Genomic DNA, 18,081 nt, shown 5'->3' on the forward strand with positions numbered 1-18,081 from the left:
ATGAAAGGTGCAACGTTCCCATAGGCTGCTATTGAGTTTCTAATGGATCCGACTTCCGGTTCCGGAATTACAGGGTGATAAGTACGAACACGCAGAAAATGTCGATTTTAATAAATTCTGCAATGAATGTATAAAGGTGAAAATTTTTCCAAAATATGACCACAACTGCTTCGATTTGTAGTATTAGGTCACTAACATCCATTCAAAGTCTATTTGGCCACATTGGCCACCATCCTCGGTTCCGGAAGCCCCGGCGGAAGTATCTAAATTCAGAATAACAGTCACATCGGTTTCTCGGAGATGGCTAGACCGATTCGACTAAACTTGGCCTCAAATGAAAGGTATTGCGTCCCCGTAAATGGCTATTTAATTTCATCCCGATCCGACTTCCGGTTCCGGAGTTACAGGTTGTGGCGTGCGATCACATAGCAAATTGTGATTCAAACCGATACTCCGATGAAAGCAAAAAAGGTAAAAATTTCGCTAAAATGTCTCTCAAACAACTTAAATTTGCTGTTCTAGGTCACCGACGGCCAACCAAACTTTCGTTGACTACATTAACCACCATAGACGGTTCCGGAAGTGCCCGGGAAAAGCGGCCATCTTTCAAAATTTACGAACTCACATCAGTTTCCCGGAAATGGTTGGGCCAATTTTCACAAACTTAGTCCCAAATGATAGCTATAATATCCCCATAGATGTCTATAAAATTTCGTACGGATCGCTTATATGGTTCCGGAAATATAGACTAAACCGTCCGGTCACATATGAAATTCCCATATAAGCCGGAACTCAATTTTTTTTTCAAAGGGGGGACCTCATGAAATTTCAGAAATCGAATTCGTATTTTTGATGCCAAACATCTTTAAAATGCATGAAACGTCGAGATTTTATGTTATCTCGAAAAAAAGTTTTTTTATAAAAATCGACTTTTTGGGACTTTGCCGATTTCGCACCTTTTTGCCTTTCTCAATAGAAAGGTATTGCAATTGCTCTGAAAACCGACTTTTTAACGGAGGCCCGGAGGGCCGAGTGACATATACCATTCGATTCAGTTCGTCGAGTTCGGCAAATGTCTGTGTGTGTGTATGTATGTGTGTGTATGTATGTGTGTGTGTATGTGCGTCTGTGTGTGTGTACGCGAACACAATCTCACTCACTTTTCTCAAAGATGGATGAACCGATTTTTACAAACTTAGTCCCAAATGAAAGGTGCAACGTTTCCATAGGCTGCTATTGAATTTCTAATGGATCCGATTTCCGGTTCCGGAATTACAGGGTGATGAGTACGATCACGCAGAAAATGTCGATTTTAAGAAATTCTGCAATGAATGTATAATGGTGAAATTTTTTCCAAAATGTGACCACAACTGCTTCGATTTGTAGTACTAGGTCATTAACAGCCATTCAAAGTCTCTTTGGTCACATTGGCCACCATCATCGGTTCCGGAAGCCCCGGCGGAAGTATCCAAATTCAGACTAACAATCACATCGGTTTCTCGGAGATGGCTAGACCGAATCAACCAAACTTAGTTTCAAATGAAAGATGTTGCGTCCCCGTAAATGGCTATTAAATTTTATCCCCAACCGACTTCCGGTTCCGGAGTTACGGGTTGTGGCGTGCGATCACATAGCAAATTGTGATTCAAACCGATACTCCGATGGAAGCAAAAAAGGTAAAAATTTCGCTAAAATGTCTCTCAAATAACTTAACTTTGCAGTTCTAGGTCACCGACGGCCAAACAAACTTTCGTTGACTACATTGACCACCATAGACGGTTCCGGAAGTGCCCGGGAAAAGCGGCCATCTTTCAAAATTTACGAACTCACATCAGTTTCCCGAAATGGTTGGACCGATTTTCACAAACTTAGTCCCAAATGATAGCTATAACATCCCCATAGATGTATATAAAATTTCGCACGGATCGCTTATATGGGTCCGGAAATATAGACTAAATCGTTCGGTCACATATGAAATTCCCATATAAGTCGGAACTCTAATTTTTTTCAAAAAATTTCAGAAATCGAATTCGTATTTTTGATGCCAAACATCTTTAAAATGCATGAAACGTCGAGAGTTTATGTTATCTCGAAAAAAATTTATTTATGAAAATCGACTTTTTGGGACTTTGCCGATTTCGCACCTTTTTCAGTTCAATATTACCGTGGCTGTTTTTTCTTTTACAAAATTTTAGAACTCGAATAATGATTTATTTTCCTGTATATGGTTGTCATGTGATGTATAATAATAAAATGTAATATATGCATTTAAAAGTTTTTAATGAATATAAACAACGCACACATTCTCGTGATTCATGATTGAGAAAGGCACAATTGCACCGCTAGGTGGATTAAAATAGGTTTTTAGATTAGAAAGATGGGTGTCAACGACATTACCGAAATGAAGTAGCAGACATTTTAAGTTGTTAATACAAATGCTGCAATTTTTAGTAATTTCTGAAAGGTTTTATTAAAATAAGTTATTTCGGTATTTCTAATGGAAATAGCGAAATAACGGTACAAGAATATACGATTCTCTACTGTTGCCAAATGAATTGTTTCACTCTCATTAAATGCTATTTTCATCATTACTCATTACCATATAAGGATAAATATGTTGGAATATTTTAGGTTTCGATGTACGTGTACCGATATTTCGGTACTTCCATTAGAAGTAGCGAAATAGCTGGTTTTAATATAACCTATCATAAGATAGTCAAAATTGTAGAATTCGCACAGCCTAAAGTGTATTCTACTTCACTCCGGTTATGTCTCTGACATTACCCACCCATCATTTTTTTTACTCTGGCCAAGATGTGGTGATCGATACGGCTCTGTGCACTAGACAAAAAAGTTGTAGAAAGGTTCCATGGGAATAACCTGAACGAAACGAGCTAGAAGATTCACTAGACGATCAATATAATAACCGCCAAAGAGTTAGGTATCACATGAAAGAATCACCGAAGTGGCTGGTAGCATATAATGTAAAATGCCAAAGAACATCTGACGAGAAAATCAAACTAGGAGCCGAATACTAGTATACACGGGGCGTGTCAGTATAATGAACGGCACAGGACGCTGAAAGGCAAAGGGGAATAAGAACCGTGGGTACGACGAACAGATGCGTAGTCAACTAAAGCGAACACTACATATCAAGAAGACTGACAACTCTGTCCAGAATCTGGAGACTGCAACCTACCGATTGTATAAGGCTCTACGGTAGAGCCGACTCATTTGCTGATATCGCAGGGTCGGCTAGCTACCGGGTAATCAAGGGCTACGCGAATAAGGAACAAAAACCTAGAACATTCACTTTACTTGTACACATTTTTATTTGTGAGTTTTTGTCGTGTGTAGGTGTTATGTGATGTTTACTATTGTTTCCTAATGTGGCGTGCACACTACTGCTATCACTCAACGTACCGTACTTTTCTGCTGCTGCTGATTAGCGTCGCAAGGCTGACGATGCCGACGGGTGAGATTCCCTCGCGGACGTCGGCGAAACTGGCCGGATGAAGGCCCCGGTACGATGGTGATCCCGATGGCAATTGGACGGACTAGCGAGCGTTGCTGGCTTGGATGCAGACAGCCCTCTTTGGCAAGTATCGGCGTGACCGCGGCTAACCGCAATGGCCAACACCGAGAGGGGACCCTCCTTTGCGATTAGGGCCTTTGCCCGAGGGTGTGAATTGCTGGCGCACAGCGCCAGATGCCGTACGGTGATCCTTAACATGTTAGGCGCGGAATCCTCCCGGATTCGCTAGCCGAACCTTGTGCTGGACGATTTGAAGTCGCGCTAAGAGGCGTTTAGAGGTCCCGAGCGATCGCAACACTTAAGAAAACTGACTTCCCGCACCCAAAGGGGGTGGAAGCCCGGATAGAATTTTACAATAGCATTTACCCTACAAACAATCATAAAATAATAAATATTATAGTTATTACTGTTTCAACATTGTTCGATGCCAAGTTCTCACAGTAGATTTACAATAAAATTTCATGTAACAATAAATTTCACTGTTCAGCAAAAAACTGATACAGTGCATTCACATTAAATTTTATTGTTTTCGAGAAAAAAATGTATGGAGAAAAACTGATTTTTTTAATGTTAAGATACATAACCACCCCTCTTTTTCACTGTAAAAGTCTATTTTACATTGAAATTCACTATAAAAACGTTAAAGTTTATTGTTTTTGTATTGTAGCATAACACTAAAACTTACTGTAAATTATTGTAAAAATACTGTACTGTCACAGTGAAAATCAAGGTTTTGTTACTGTACATTTCTATTCGGGTGGGCTATAATAAACTGCACCAGTGAGATGCGAACTGAAGCACACGGACGCCTGATTTTAAAAGAGACCAAAGTTATGCACTACTGACCCTTTTATAAAATTCTGTTTCATTTCCCTCCAAAATCTTATCCGAAACCCATTTATAATTTTTTCAGTATCTCGCGTCTTGTATGGGGTGGTTCACCTACCCACTGAGCCGAACTGACAGCTTACAGCGGTACGCACCCTTTCGCTACCATGCTTACTGTTGTTGTGTATATTAGTATAAGAAACGTGAAGGTTCTACAAACCGACGATTAATATTTACAACAAACCCTAAGCGATGGAACCAACGGTTACAAGACAGTAACAGGAATGCCACTTACGGGTAAAGGTAGTACTTACAATAGTGTGATGCACTTACACTTTAACAGTCTTTCTTCTTATGTCAGTCTTCTTAATATGTTGTCTTCGACTAAAGTTATACACGCAGGAAAGTTTAGCATATTTAAACCAAAATTTTTATTTATTGAATTTAATCTATATTTTTAGTGAACCTACATTTTTTTTCTGCGTGTATATACGTCTATCTGTACAGTCAAGAGGTATGCATTCAGATCAATGAATGCTCGCATTTGAACCGTAATTGTTACGCTTATTGATCGACAGAAACTTTTAAGATGGAGAATGGGATGTACGCATAAATCAATTATTGTTCTGAAACCGGATAAAAGACGACAGACTACAGTGGAATAAATATGGGCCTAATGTTAATTCAGGAAGAGAAGCCAACTAGTGCAACAGTAGAAAACCTAGAAGATATCGCGGATTCCTGAGCAGAAGACCCCCCCCCCACCCCTGTGACCACCGAAGAAGATGAGCGTGTGGCAAATGTGTAGGAGACTGGTAAGGGGATGATTTTTTCTTCTGGGTATTCCAGCCCAAGTGGAGTTTTGTCTTCATTTCAACGTAGTGTTTCTTAAATTAATTTTAGTTTTTTAGTAAGAGATTTTACAGCTAGGGTATGGGCATGTATACCACGCGACAAGTCCTAAAAATACACATAAACGCTGGATTATCGATCAATTCGTTCACTCCCAAGAAGGTTGCACTAGTTTGCACTGACATGATTTCCTTGGATTTAAACTAACTCGAAACAACGATTTTATTATATAAGTGGTAATCGATCCTCCGAATAGATATGTATTGGATTCGTTACATTCAATTTGACCGGTTTTAAGCTAGTCTTATAAATGCATATTAATTAGAACCGGTATACGAAAACTCATCAGCTTATCCATCCATGTCTACATTTTGGAAAGCGTTCGCGCTTGTCCTAATTCCTCATCCACTCTTCTTCGCATATATACCTTACCGACGGTGAACTAGGAAATTGCTACCTCGCGCAAATGGCACTTCGCAAAAACGCAAAACAGGTTAACGGAAAATACTGACTCACCTGTACTAGCTACTGTTTGGCCATTGTCGTTGACAGAGACCGCAAGCAAAATTGCCAATCCAATCCAACATTTGAGGTCCATTGTTGACCCTTGTTTCCAGACTATCTGGATGTAGGCACGGTCGAGATATCTTGTACCTGATATCAAAAAACACACTTGATAACGCAACTTGCACAAACTACTAGGGATACGAAATTCACTTTTACTCTTCCTCGAAAGAACACACCTTGTATAACGGACTGAAAGTAAAAGTGCTTTATGCCAGTCGGATGTTTAGCATGTCTAGCACGCTAAATGCCACGATGCACACGAATCTCACAAATACCTACTGCACACTAGCAAAAAAAAAGATCATTGAGCTACGCTAGCAACGGAAAAACGCGTGAATTTGCGAGCAAAGACCCTCGGTGCGCCGACCGCAGGGTATGGTGGCGGTGGAGAGAAACAATTAAAACTCGCCAATGGCTTTCTTGTGTTCCACCGTGCACAATACAAACAACCACTCAGATTCAGTCTCGGTGGCGTGGCGTGCCCACTACTCGATGGCTTCGCGCACCGATGTGTTCCGATTCAATTCACAACACGAACTGATTCATAAAGTGGTTCGAAATGCCGCTGCATGAAAGAACCTCTTGTCGAATGCTCGTGGGAACGACATGAAAACCGGTTTGGTTTGTTATGGGTTGGTTTGAGACAAACTTGAAAGGCTGCCCCATCAGCACGGACTCCCTCTCTGGCACTGTGGCTTTAAGCCTCTGCTTGCTGGTGCGTATGCTCACTACCAAGCTGCGCGAAGTGCATAGTGTCCAATCGAGCCACTAAAGCGTGAGGTGTGTACGCGTAAGAACGTATGGAAACGAAGGGAACAATGGTTCACAGTATTGATGGAGGAGGTTGGTCTATATAAAAATGGTTACTTTACACAAACTAATATGTGACTCATTATTTGTTCGGCTCCTGTTTCTATCGTCTACCAACACACGCCGAACAATAAAAACACATAATCAGGAAACATGCTGAGTTTTGCAAATATGCATGGAGGTGCCCTGCTAGAGGAAAATAAATTTTGCAGAAAATAGCTACCTACACACTTGACTAAAGCTACTCAAATTACAATGCTCACGACAGCGGAAGCAACGAACATGATCGTTAGAAAAAAAAAAACAATAATAAAAAGAAGTCGATACCGGTGTTACAAATCTTGAGAATTTCTTCTTGGAAACCAAGAATTCGTTTGAATAATTAATCAATGTTTGAATCACTGCACCCACTATTCGACGGGTATGTTTGTATTGCTTTTGCAGGGCTCAGCGCAAGGGAGGGTTTTTGGTGTTCAAATCCTTCCCATGAAAGGGTTTAAATTACTTTTAAAAATACGTAAACTTCCTGTGCAAGGAAAAAACTATACTATGAGCCGTTTTGACACAAAAATGTCATTTGAGTTCGGTCTCTCTAGAAACAAGTTGTTGAAGAAACCAATGGTCGGCATCTCTGGATCGGTTCACGTTTCGATATTAGCAATAGTTGTTAATAGACCAGTTACACCCCAAAGGTCGGTCAGCGAGCTAGCCACGGGAGCTATGAAGGAAACATACGAAGTCGGAGAAAGTCCGGAAATGGGCATATATGAGAAGAAATACCGCCGCCGAGAAATTCTCAGCACAAATAGGAACGAATAGCGCCAAGAAGGATAAGAAACCCAGCGAAGGCGGTTGTAAAGAGATGCAAATCATCATCAGGGCCGGCGGAATGCGTGGGTAGTGTGGGTAGTACTACCCACTCGAAAATTACCGAGGGGAGAATTACCCACTCGAAAGTTTGGAACAAACCAAAACCTGAGATTAACAGTGTAACCTTGCGTTGGAAATCCTCGATGTAAAACAATTGCATATTTTCATTCAGATACAAATTTCTTTGCTTTACAATTTAAATCTCTTGAGAATAATTAGGATTTGCTTGAAATTTGGAATTATTTATTATATTTATACACATGGGAATATATTTTGGCACATCTACATCTTAAAACAAGGAATTCAGATTGATAGACAAAAAATATTATTACAATTTTATTCAGACTATGGGATGCAGTTAGAAATATTTTAAGGAACAATTTGTAATCTTTGCCTTTCTCAATAGAAAGGTATTGCAATTGCTCTGAAAACCGACTTTTTAACGGAGAGCCGAGTGACATATGCCATTCGATTCAGCTCGTCGAGTTCGGCAAATGTCTGTGTGTGAATGTATGTGTGTGTGCATGTGCGCCTGTGTGTGTACGCGAACACAATCTCACTCACTTTTCTCAGAGATGGCTGAACCGATTTTCACAAACTTAGTCCCAAATGAAAGGTGCAACTTTATGGTTCCCATAACTGCTATAGAATTTCTAATGGATCAGACTTCCGGTTCCGGAATTATAGGGTGATGAGCACGATCACGATTTTAATAAATTCTGCAATGAATGTATAATGGTGAAATGTTTTCCAAAATGTGACCACAACAACTTCGATTTATAGTACTAGGTCACTAACAGCCATTCAAAGTCTTTTTGGTCACATTGGCCACCATCATCGGTTCCGGAAGCCCCAACGGAAGAGCGAACACAAAATTATTGCGACACCGAAAATGTCATGCCAATTTTCTTATAATGTTTAAAATCACCCCGGTCGTCAACAAAGCTAGTAGTTTTCTTTTTAATTTATACTTGTTGAACAATCGTGATCGTTTTTATTTTTGTACTATTTATTTTTCGTGTTAATCGGTTGTGCAAGAACTTTGAAGTTTCATGAACTTAACCAGCAGCATATCTGATAGCTGCAAGTGTTGTTTTTAGTGAAAGTGATAGTTTCGTGTTTTTTTTTCTACTTGACGTTATCACTTTGCACAACGTTACGCTCAATTTGTTGACAAAAGCGACATCTTCTGGTGGATAGCTGATAGTTGCATGCAAGTTCGCTTCATTTTTGCTGCGTTTATTGCATACCCGGTAGGCGTTATTTTCTTTGCTCAAAAGCATGGCTTGTACCAACTGCTCGAAAGTCATAAATGATTCTGAGCGAATCACCTGTCGTGGGTATTGCGGAAATTCGTTTCACATGATATGTGTCAAGTTGGATTATGACGTTCGCGATGTTCTGGGAATCCACTCACGGAATATATTCTGGATGTGTAACGGATGTGCTGATTTGTTTTGTAACGATAATTTCCGCAGAATGGCTTCGCGTTGTTGCGACAATGCAATGCCCGACGACAATTCTCTGAAATCATTAAAGGATGACATAGCTGATTTAAAAGATGTCGTTAAAGCTCTCTCGGTTAAAGTCGACACAAAACCGCTATCTCCAACGGTAAACACACCTTGGACAGGGATTGCTGCATATAATCCCATTCCAAACACTCCTAAGCGCAAGCGTGAAGATGATCCGCTCAAAGCAAAAATCACTAACATTCGTGGAGCAAAAGCTGCGTTTGAAACGATAAAAACAGTATCACCACCTGAGGAGCTGTTATGGGTCTACTTGTCTGCATTTGATCCCAGCACGACGGACGATGAAGTTTCTAGACTTGTGAAAGATTGTCTGGGAAAGGATATGCAACCAAAAATAGTTCGCCTAGTTCCTAAGGATAAGGATCTCTCATCGCTGAGCTTCATCACCTTCAAAGTTGGCGTTAGCAAATCATGCAGGGATAAGGCTCTGTCCAAAGACTCTTGGCCGGAGAACATCTACTTTCGTGAATTTGTGACCAATTCAAAAATTCAACGGCCTATCATCAGGATCGCTGCGAAGAAGAATCCATCTGGTGGTGGACAGTAGCGCCATGCTATCCCGGATAAACTCGTCTGTCTAATTTCATGTTCCTCGGTGAGCGACATCGAACTACCTGGCGAATCGGCAACTTCTTCTGTGTCAGGTAAAGCCAAGAAGGGTATATGTCCTTCCGAAGCACTTCAAGATGCTGCACACCCTCAATGTAAATTTCACTTACAGTCTGCTGATGAACACTACTCAATCGACTCTACCGCTCCAGCGAACCTTCAATGTCAAAATGATAATTTCGATCGCATCGCATCTGTCCGCTCAGGTAAACATTTAAATAATATATGTCCTTCCGAAGCTACATGTGATACTGCGCACCTTCAAGTATGCCTCCCATTGCAGTCAGCCGCTGGACGCAACAGTTATGACGCAGTCATTCCCTCCGTATCGCAGCTTGTTCCCCTTCCTGACAACAGTACATCCTGCTCTCCCCGCGCTATTTGCGGTGATAGTGATCATCGAGCCCACAGTCCTGAAACTTGGAATGCAGCACGACACCTCTCACATGACACTGATGGTTTGCGGATTTACTATCAGAACGCGAGAGGGCTTAAGACGAAAATTGATGACGTGTATTTAGCTGCTGTGGACGGTGACTACGATGTTTGGGTCTTCACCGAAACATGGCTCGATGCGCGTATAACATCAGTGCAGCTTTTCGGCGATGCTTACACCGTATACCGTGCGGACCGAAATAGTGGCAACAGTATTCGCGGACGTGGAGGAGGAGTTTTGATTGCTGTTTCCACCGCATTTGCCTCATGTGAGATTGATGTAGGTAGTTTAACCAGTGTTGAGGCTGTTTGGGTTAGAATTACAACTCCATCGAGGAACTTTTATATTGGTGCTGTCTATATTCCTCCTGAAAAGCGACTCGACTGCAATATCATGCAACTTCACATGGATGCTGTGAATAACGCTTCTTCACAAGCTGGCGCGGATGGCGTGATGATTGTCCTTCAGGAATCAGAATATTTTGGCTCAAATGGCACGTTCCCCGTACATAGTCGGGGATTTGTGCCTTGCCGTGTGATTTCATCATTTCCTGAGCGGAAGGAAAGGACAAGGAGGTGTGGGGAAGTAGACTTGGAAGGGTGGGAAAAACAGCACAAAACAAAAAATAAACAACAAGTAAATTAAACTCACAAGTAGTTCAACTTGCCTGCGAATAAGCCTAAAGCTCTTTACCACATTGGATAAGAAACTTTAGTATGTCTCTGAGTTTCAGTCGACCAAACATGGTTTCGTCTATATAAGGACGGCTGAAGACTCGTAATCGCAATTGCGCTAGCGCTGGGCAGTTGCATATCAGATGATATGAAGTTCCGTAGTCGGATTCACAAAGATCACATGAAAAAGACTCAGCGCGCTGAATAGTTGCCATGTGATAATTGAGTTTGCAGTGGCCGGTTAAAGCCCTGGTCAGCATGCCGCAGTGGAGCTTCGAAAAATGTAAGAGATTTTTCGAAACCACTGGGCATGGTTGTTCTAGAAACGCCTTTGTTTGGCGACACGTTTGTAGATTTCTCCAATAATTGCGGTGCTCGGACGAAGCCCAGGACCGTATTTTTTCCCTTATCCAACTTGTCGAAATTGGCAGCGCGGGCTCAGGACCAATGAAGTCAATCGCTGAACCTGCCCTGGCCAATTCATCAGCCCATTCATTTCCAGTAATACCGCAATGTCCGGGCACCCAGACAAGGTAGATAGTGTTGACAATGCTTAGTTCTTCGATTTGGGTTCGGCACGCGATCACTAGCTTGGACCGGGATTTGTCTGAGTTAAGGGCCTTGATTGCAGCCTGACTATCGGAGCAGAAGTTTATAACTCTGCCAGACAAACTCAGTTGAAGGGCCGATTGCACCCCGCACATAATCGCAAAGATTTCTGCTTGGAATACAGTACAGTATCTACCTAGTGAGTGAGATTGTCCCAGTCTCATTTCACGACAGTAGACACCAGCACCAGCACGTCCCTCCATCAGAGAACCGTCAGTGTAACAAACCACTTGCGTTTGTTGTTGTCTTTCCATAAAGCCAGACAACCACTCCTCTCGAGAGGGAATCTTAACATGGAATGTCCTGTAAGGAAAACTACAAGTGAGTGTAATATCGCTGGGAGCAAGAATATCTTCACCCCATGTAACCATTTGTGACCACAATCGTGTATGACTGGTAGCAAGATCAACATGATTACTGTTCCAAAGCCCAGTAACCTGCAGTCTGTATGCACATGATAGTGCTTCTTGTTTTAAGTGTATGTGTAATGGTTTGATATTTAGAAGTGCCTCAAGAGCAGCAGTCGGAGTCGTGGTGAAAGCACCAGTCAACGCCATGAGCGCCATTCTTTGCAGATGGTTTAGCTTTGACTGGACTGTCACCACCTCTCCCCTCTGCCACCACACAAGGCATCCGTATGACAGTATTGGACGTACAATTGTCGTGTAAATCCAATAGATGTATTTAGGTTTGAGACCCCAGGTCTTTCCAAAAGTTCGTCTGCACTGCCCGAAGGCCATGCACGCTTTCTTGACTCTGAACTCAATGTGAGCAGACCAATTCAGTTTGGAATCCAATATGACTCCAACGTATTTGACTTGATCTGCACACAGCAGCTCAGAATCAAAGAACTGCAAGGGACGAACCCCGGTTGTTATTCGCTTCTTCGTGAAAAGAACCATTGAAGTTTTGCTTGGGTTAACTGATAGTTTAACTTGTCGACACCACTGTTCGACAGCTCTTAATGCCTGTTGCATCAAGTCAAAGATTGTTCCGATGCAAAATCCAGTAATTAGTATTTGGTAATCGTCAGCAAACCCGTAGGTTGGAAATCCAAGCTCATTGAGTTTCTTCAACAAGCCGTCAGCTACTAAGTTCCATAACAAAGGTGACAGAACGCTGCCCTGAGGACAACCGCAAATACTCAACTTCCGTATCTCAGCCTGTCGCAGTGACGAGCAAAGTATGCGGTTACTAAGCATTGCGTTTATCCAACCTGAGATACATGCAGGTATCCCATGACCGCGCGTCGCTTCCAGAATAGACTGGAAGGACACATTGTCAAAAGCACCCTCAATATCTAGGAATACACCCAAGCTAGATTGCTTGAGCGAGAAGGCTTTCTCAATGTTGTAAACAACATCGTGAAGCAGAGTGATCGTGGATTTCCCACACTGATATGCATGTTGCATTTTGTGCAGTGGATATTCAACTAAACTGACGTTCCTGATGTGATGATCGATTATCCGTTCCAAAGCTTTCAGAAGAAAAGAACTTAAGCTGATTGGCCTAAAACTCTTGGCTTCTTCATAGCTTGAGCGCCCCCCTTTGGGAATAAATCTAACAGTTATTTCTCGCCATGCTTTCGGGATATACCCGGTAGCAAGACTGGAAAGCAAAATCTTTTTCAAGACATGTTTAAGAATATCAAATCCCTTTTGCAGTAGCACGGGAAGTATTCCATCTTTTCCGGGTGATTTGTATGGAGCAAAGCTGTCAACTGCCCACTTGACCGATTCAGTGGAAACCAATGTGCGTGCTAGCGCCCACGAGTCCGAATCACCAGAATGAGATCTGTGAACATTGATCAACTCCGGATCGATACAACCTGGAAAGTGTGTGTCGAAGAGACAATTAAGAACATCTTTTTCGTCTGTCACATAAACACCATCTCTGGTTTTCAAGGAGTTCATCTGAAAATCATTCGATTTGGAGAGAATTTTATTTAATCTGCTAGCCTCGTTCAGACTAGAGACATTAGTGCATAGGCTTTGCCAGCCAGCCCGTTCTGCAGATCTAAGACATTTCTTATATGCACTACGAGCTGACCTGAAAGCCCTGGAGTCATCACGCTGACGCCGGTTCCAAGCTCTTCTCATAACTTTCTTCATTCTATCAAGCTCAGCCCTCCACCAAGGGGTTCCCCTAGTCGATTTAACAGTACGAAGTGGACAAGCTTCTTCGTAGGATGCTAATATGAATGAGTTTGTCGTATCCACGACGTCATCTAAGTCGTCTAGTTGACTAATTGTTGGAAAATATCCATGAAATTTAGTCGCTAAGTTTTCCAAAAAGAGGTCCCAGTTTGTAGACTTAGGATTACGATATGTCACCACATTGAAGGTGACATCAAAATGCTCGAAAAATATATATTTATGATCGGATAGAGACGGTTCAGTTTCATTTGGAACCTGCCAATTTCCCAGTTCATGCAAAATTCTATCAGAGCAAAGTGTTATGTCTAACACCTCCTCCCTCCCAGACCTCGCAAAAGTTGGTCGGTTTCCCACATTCAGAATATGGAGATTTGTACTACTTATGTACTCCATCAGTTCAGAGCCTCTCAGATTGATGTCTGAGCTGCCCCAAATGATGTGATGAGCATTCGCATCACTGCCGATAATGAGCGGAAGCCCATTTCTGCTACAATATGATACAACGCTTTTGAAATCATCAGAAGGAGATGATTCGTTATGCGGTAGGTATGCTGAACAGTATATATATTTTTTGTCTACGTTTCCGACAGTCAATGTAACTGTGACAACACAGATATCGCGAGTTGTGAGCTCCGATATGAGACACGCGTCAATAGCCTTATTTGCAAGAATGCAAGCACGAGGCATTTCACGTGGGTTAGTCATGCCTGTCTTGTTGTAAGCAATGAAGGCAGTGTTAAGTAACTTTCCAAAATAGAAGTTTCCTTTATGGAAATACGGTTCTTGAACCAATGGTATGGAAGCTTTACCTTCCTGCATGAGTCGAGATAAATTCATAGTTGCTGTACGTTTATGTTGGAGATTGACTTGTGCTATTCTAACCATTGTTGATTAGAGAACTGTACATTTCATCTCCAACACAAATTGCACAACAACTAGAGGACACCAAGCGAGTTGGGATGTTAACGCATTTAGCGAGCCATATCAGGTTTAAATGGGACATGATCATTTGATTCCCACGATTTGCGAAGAAAATAATGGTCCACTGTGTCAGAGATTCGCATAACACAGCAAGGGCAAAACCCAAAATGCTCCGTGCGCGACTGGCATATTTTAGACCCTCCAATCATTAAGTCCTCGGCACGGAACTACACCTTGACTTAGGGTCTCCTACTTTCAGTCGCCTCCTACGACATGGCAGCAGGACTCCAGTGGCTCAATTCTAGGCCGGATACCACACGGCCTCTGGGCAGGTTCATCTGTACACATCGAAATTTGATAATCGAGACTCAACAAAACTTCACCGAACTACCATCAGCCGAGAGTCTCTGCAAACCCCCAGCCAACAAAAATTCGGCAAAATTAAGTGGATCATCGGTGAAAAAAAAATCGGTGTGTAGAGTGAACGTTCCGCTGCGTAATGCAGCGTACTGGAGAGTTCGCCCGACTCTTCCCAGGCTCCGTTCGCCATTGAGAATGTTTTAAACCCCCTCAACAATTTTACCCATAGCACGGGTCGCATGACACTATGGAATTGGGGTTCCCTGTTTGGTAGATTTTTACCACTGAAACAGGTAGTCCGTAGTGTAATTCTTAGCCGGTTGAAACAACCACTACCGACACTACATGGCTTATCTAGGCTGTTCGGTGAAAGAAGCTGACATTGAAGAACAGCTTCCATATTTAGATGGGCGAACAGCCGCAGAAGGAAGGAAGGATAACGGGAGGAGAGGGATTTGGGCTAAGCGCTTATTTAAAGGCGGCACTGGCTCGCCTTGTCAGGGCTGCTTTAGGGCATGTGGTATTTAGGCCTAGGACGTATAGGGCCCACTACCTCGTCCTACCACACCCGCAGTCAGCCCCCGCTGCTGGTTCGGGTCGCGAATCACAACTAGTTGCTATCGCGATTAAGCATTATCCACCACCTATGACCCGCCCGGTTGCTTGCAGCTCAGCTTCCCACGTAGCGTTCCTCCACCACCACGGGGCCCGGGTTGATTGCTGTTTCCACCGCATTTGCCTCATGTGAGATTGATGTAGGTAGTTTAACCAGTGTTGAGGCTGTTTGGGTTAGAATTACAACTCCATCGAGGAACTTTTATATTGGTGCTGTCTATATTCCTCCTGAAAAGCGACTCGACTGCAATATCATGCAACTTCACATGGATGCTGTGAATAACGCTTCTTCACAAGCTGGCGCGGATGGCGTGATGATTGTCCTTGGTGATTTCAATCAGCCAGGACTCATTTGGGTGCCGTCACGACACGGATACGCTTACCCGGACCCGATTGCTTCGAAAACCAACATCGCCAGTCGTTTGCTACTGGACGGATTTGCTTTCAACGGGCTAAGTCAAGTAAGCATGATTCCTAACCACCAGTCACGCTTTCTGGATCTCGTCTTTGTTAGTGAAACTATTATACCTGTATGTTCCGTCAATGAAGCATCCAGCGTGATTGTTCCACTTGACAACTTTCATCCCGCGCTTGAAATCTCAATTGGCACTATTCGATCAGTTCAGTATGTAGAAACTCTTTCTGTCGACCGTCTCAACTTTCGCAAAACTGATTTTGTAAAGCTGCGCAGTTCTCTGTCGCAAATTGATTGGAGTGTACTGCATGCCCAAGTGAGTGTTAATGCTGCAGTTGCCATCTACAAGCGACTACTACTGAACTGTGTTGAGACCTCAGTGCCTAAATGTCAGCCTCCTAGCAAGCCACCCTGGTCAAACAGCACTTTTCGAAAGCTAAAACGTACTCGAGCAAAAACCCTACGTTCGTACACAAATCGACGGTGTCCTCTTTCTAAGCGCATGTTCACTTTAGCCAGTAATGAGTATCGTTGTTACAACAAGCTTCTGTACAAACGCTATGTAAACCGCATCCAGAATAATCTACGCCGAAACCCGAAGGGCTTTTGGTCATTTGTCAACACGAAGCGTAAAGAAACTGGACTTCCATCAAGGATGCTTTACGACGGCGAAGAAGCTACGACAACTGTGGCGAAATGTACGCTGTTTGCCAGATTCTTCTCGAGTGTTTTTTCAACTGACTCGCCAACCGCAAACGAACTCGAAAATGCCTCTCGCGACGTTCCTGCTTGTGCTGTTGATTTGGATGTGTTTACTGTCTCTGAACAAATGGTTATATCTGCAATTCGGAAAACCAAGTCATCTTATGCACCCGGCCTCAGTGCTATACCTTCAACTGTATTGAAAAAATGTTCGGACTTACTTGTAACACCACTTGCATATATTTTTAACCTATCGCTTCAGCAGCAAACGTTTCCTGAGGATTGGAAATGCTCAGTTATGTTCCCGGTATTCAAGAAAGGAGACAAACGCAACATAGCGAACTATCGCGGAATCTCTTCGCTAGGAGTCGAATCTAAAGTTTTTGAATCAATTATCAACGAGGCGTTATTTTCTGCTTGTCGACACTACATTAGTACATCTCAGCACGGATTTTTCCCAGGACGTTCAGTCGAGACGAATCTCGTCTGCTTTACGTCATTTTGCACGGAACAAATGTCTAAGAAATTGCAGGTGGATACAATTTACACTGATCTAAAGGCAGCTTTTGATAGAGTTAATCATGAGATACTGATAACAAAGCTTGATAAGCTAGGGTGTTCTACTAGATTCTGCCATTGGCTTCGATCCTACCTTGTGCACCGTGAAATCGTTGTTCAAATTGGCGATATTGTTTCAGAATCCTTTTTCAACACTTCCGGAGTTCCTCAAGGTAGTACGCTAGGTCCACTACTTTTTTCACTGTTCGTGAACGATGCGGTTTTCGTTCTAAGCCGTGGAGGAAAGCTGTTTTTTGCCGACGACTTAAAAATTTTTCTTGTTATACGGAATGAAGCCGATTGCCGTGAGCTACAGCATCTTATTGACACCTTTTATAGCTGGTGTGTAAGAAACATGATGGTCCTTAGCGTTGCAAAATGTTTTGTCATCAGCTATTACCGAACGAGAAATATGATTACCTTCAACTATAACATCGCAGGAACTCTACTACAACGCGTTGACCACGTGAAGGATCTAGGAGTCATTCTTGATGATAAGCTAACGTATACTCATCACGTCTCAGCGACCATCGACAGAGCCAATCGTTTGCTGGGATTTATTTTCAAAATATCCAACGAATTTCGGGATCCTCTATGCTTCAAGGCTCTTTATTGCTCATTGGTGCGCCTGCAGTTGGAATTTGCAAATGTCGTTTGGTGCCCGTATCAAGCTACGTGGAGCCTTAGGATCGAAGCAGTCCAGCGTAAATTCATACGATATGCGTTACGTGAATTGCCGTGGAACGATCCATTAAACCTGCCACCGTACGAGGACCGTTGTCGTCTTTTAGGACTTAATACTTTAACACGCCGGAGACATGCAGCGCAAGCTACCTTCGTGTCAAAGATTCTGCTGGCTGAATATGATGATCCGGAGCTACTAGCGCAAATCAACCTCTACGCGCCTACCCGTTCTCTTCGCCCTCGAGCCCTGCTGCATTCTGAAATGCGCAGCACTAACTACGCTACCAATAGTTTAATTTTAGCAATGAGTCGTCGCTTCAACGAGTTTGCTGAAATTTTCGACTT

The 18,081-nt window shown here is 42.7% G+C and overlaps 1 protein-coding gene across 3 annotated transcripts in view; it reads right to left on the reverse strand.

The window, feature by feature from the left end:
* Positions 1-6,334, reverse strand: part of LOC131693641 (probable chitinase 2) — a 47,840-nt gene extending 41,506 nt beyond the window's left edge. The window contains exons 1-2 of one of the 3 annotated variants that reach the window (XM_058981629.1): positions 5,933-6,334; positions 5,732-5,869 (exon numbers count right to left, since the gene is read on the reverse strand). In XM_058981629.1, coding sequence (XP_058837612.1) covers positions 5,732-5,813 — 82 coding nt within the window. In that variant the 5' untranslated portion in view covers positions 5,814-5,869; positions 5,933-6,334. Of the gene's footprint in view, positions 1-5,731 lie in introns of all 3 variants that reach the window. The other 2 variants (XM_058981630.1, XM_058981628.1) reach the window with 2 other exon arrangements.
* Positions 6,335-18,081: the final 11,747 nt, after the last annotated feature.

This window comes from Topomyia yanbarensis, chromosome 3, assembly GCF_030247195.1.
Source record: "Topomyia yanbarensis strain Yona2022 chromosome 3, ASM3024719v1, whole genome shotgun sequence".
In the NCBI taxonomy this organism is placed as follows: Eukaryota; Metazoa; Arthropoda; class Insecta; order Diptera; family Culicidae; genus Topomyia; species Topomyia yanbarensis.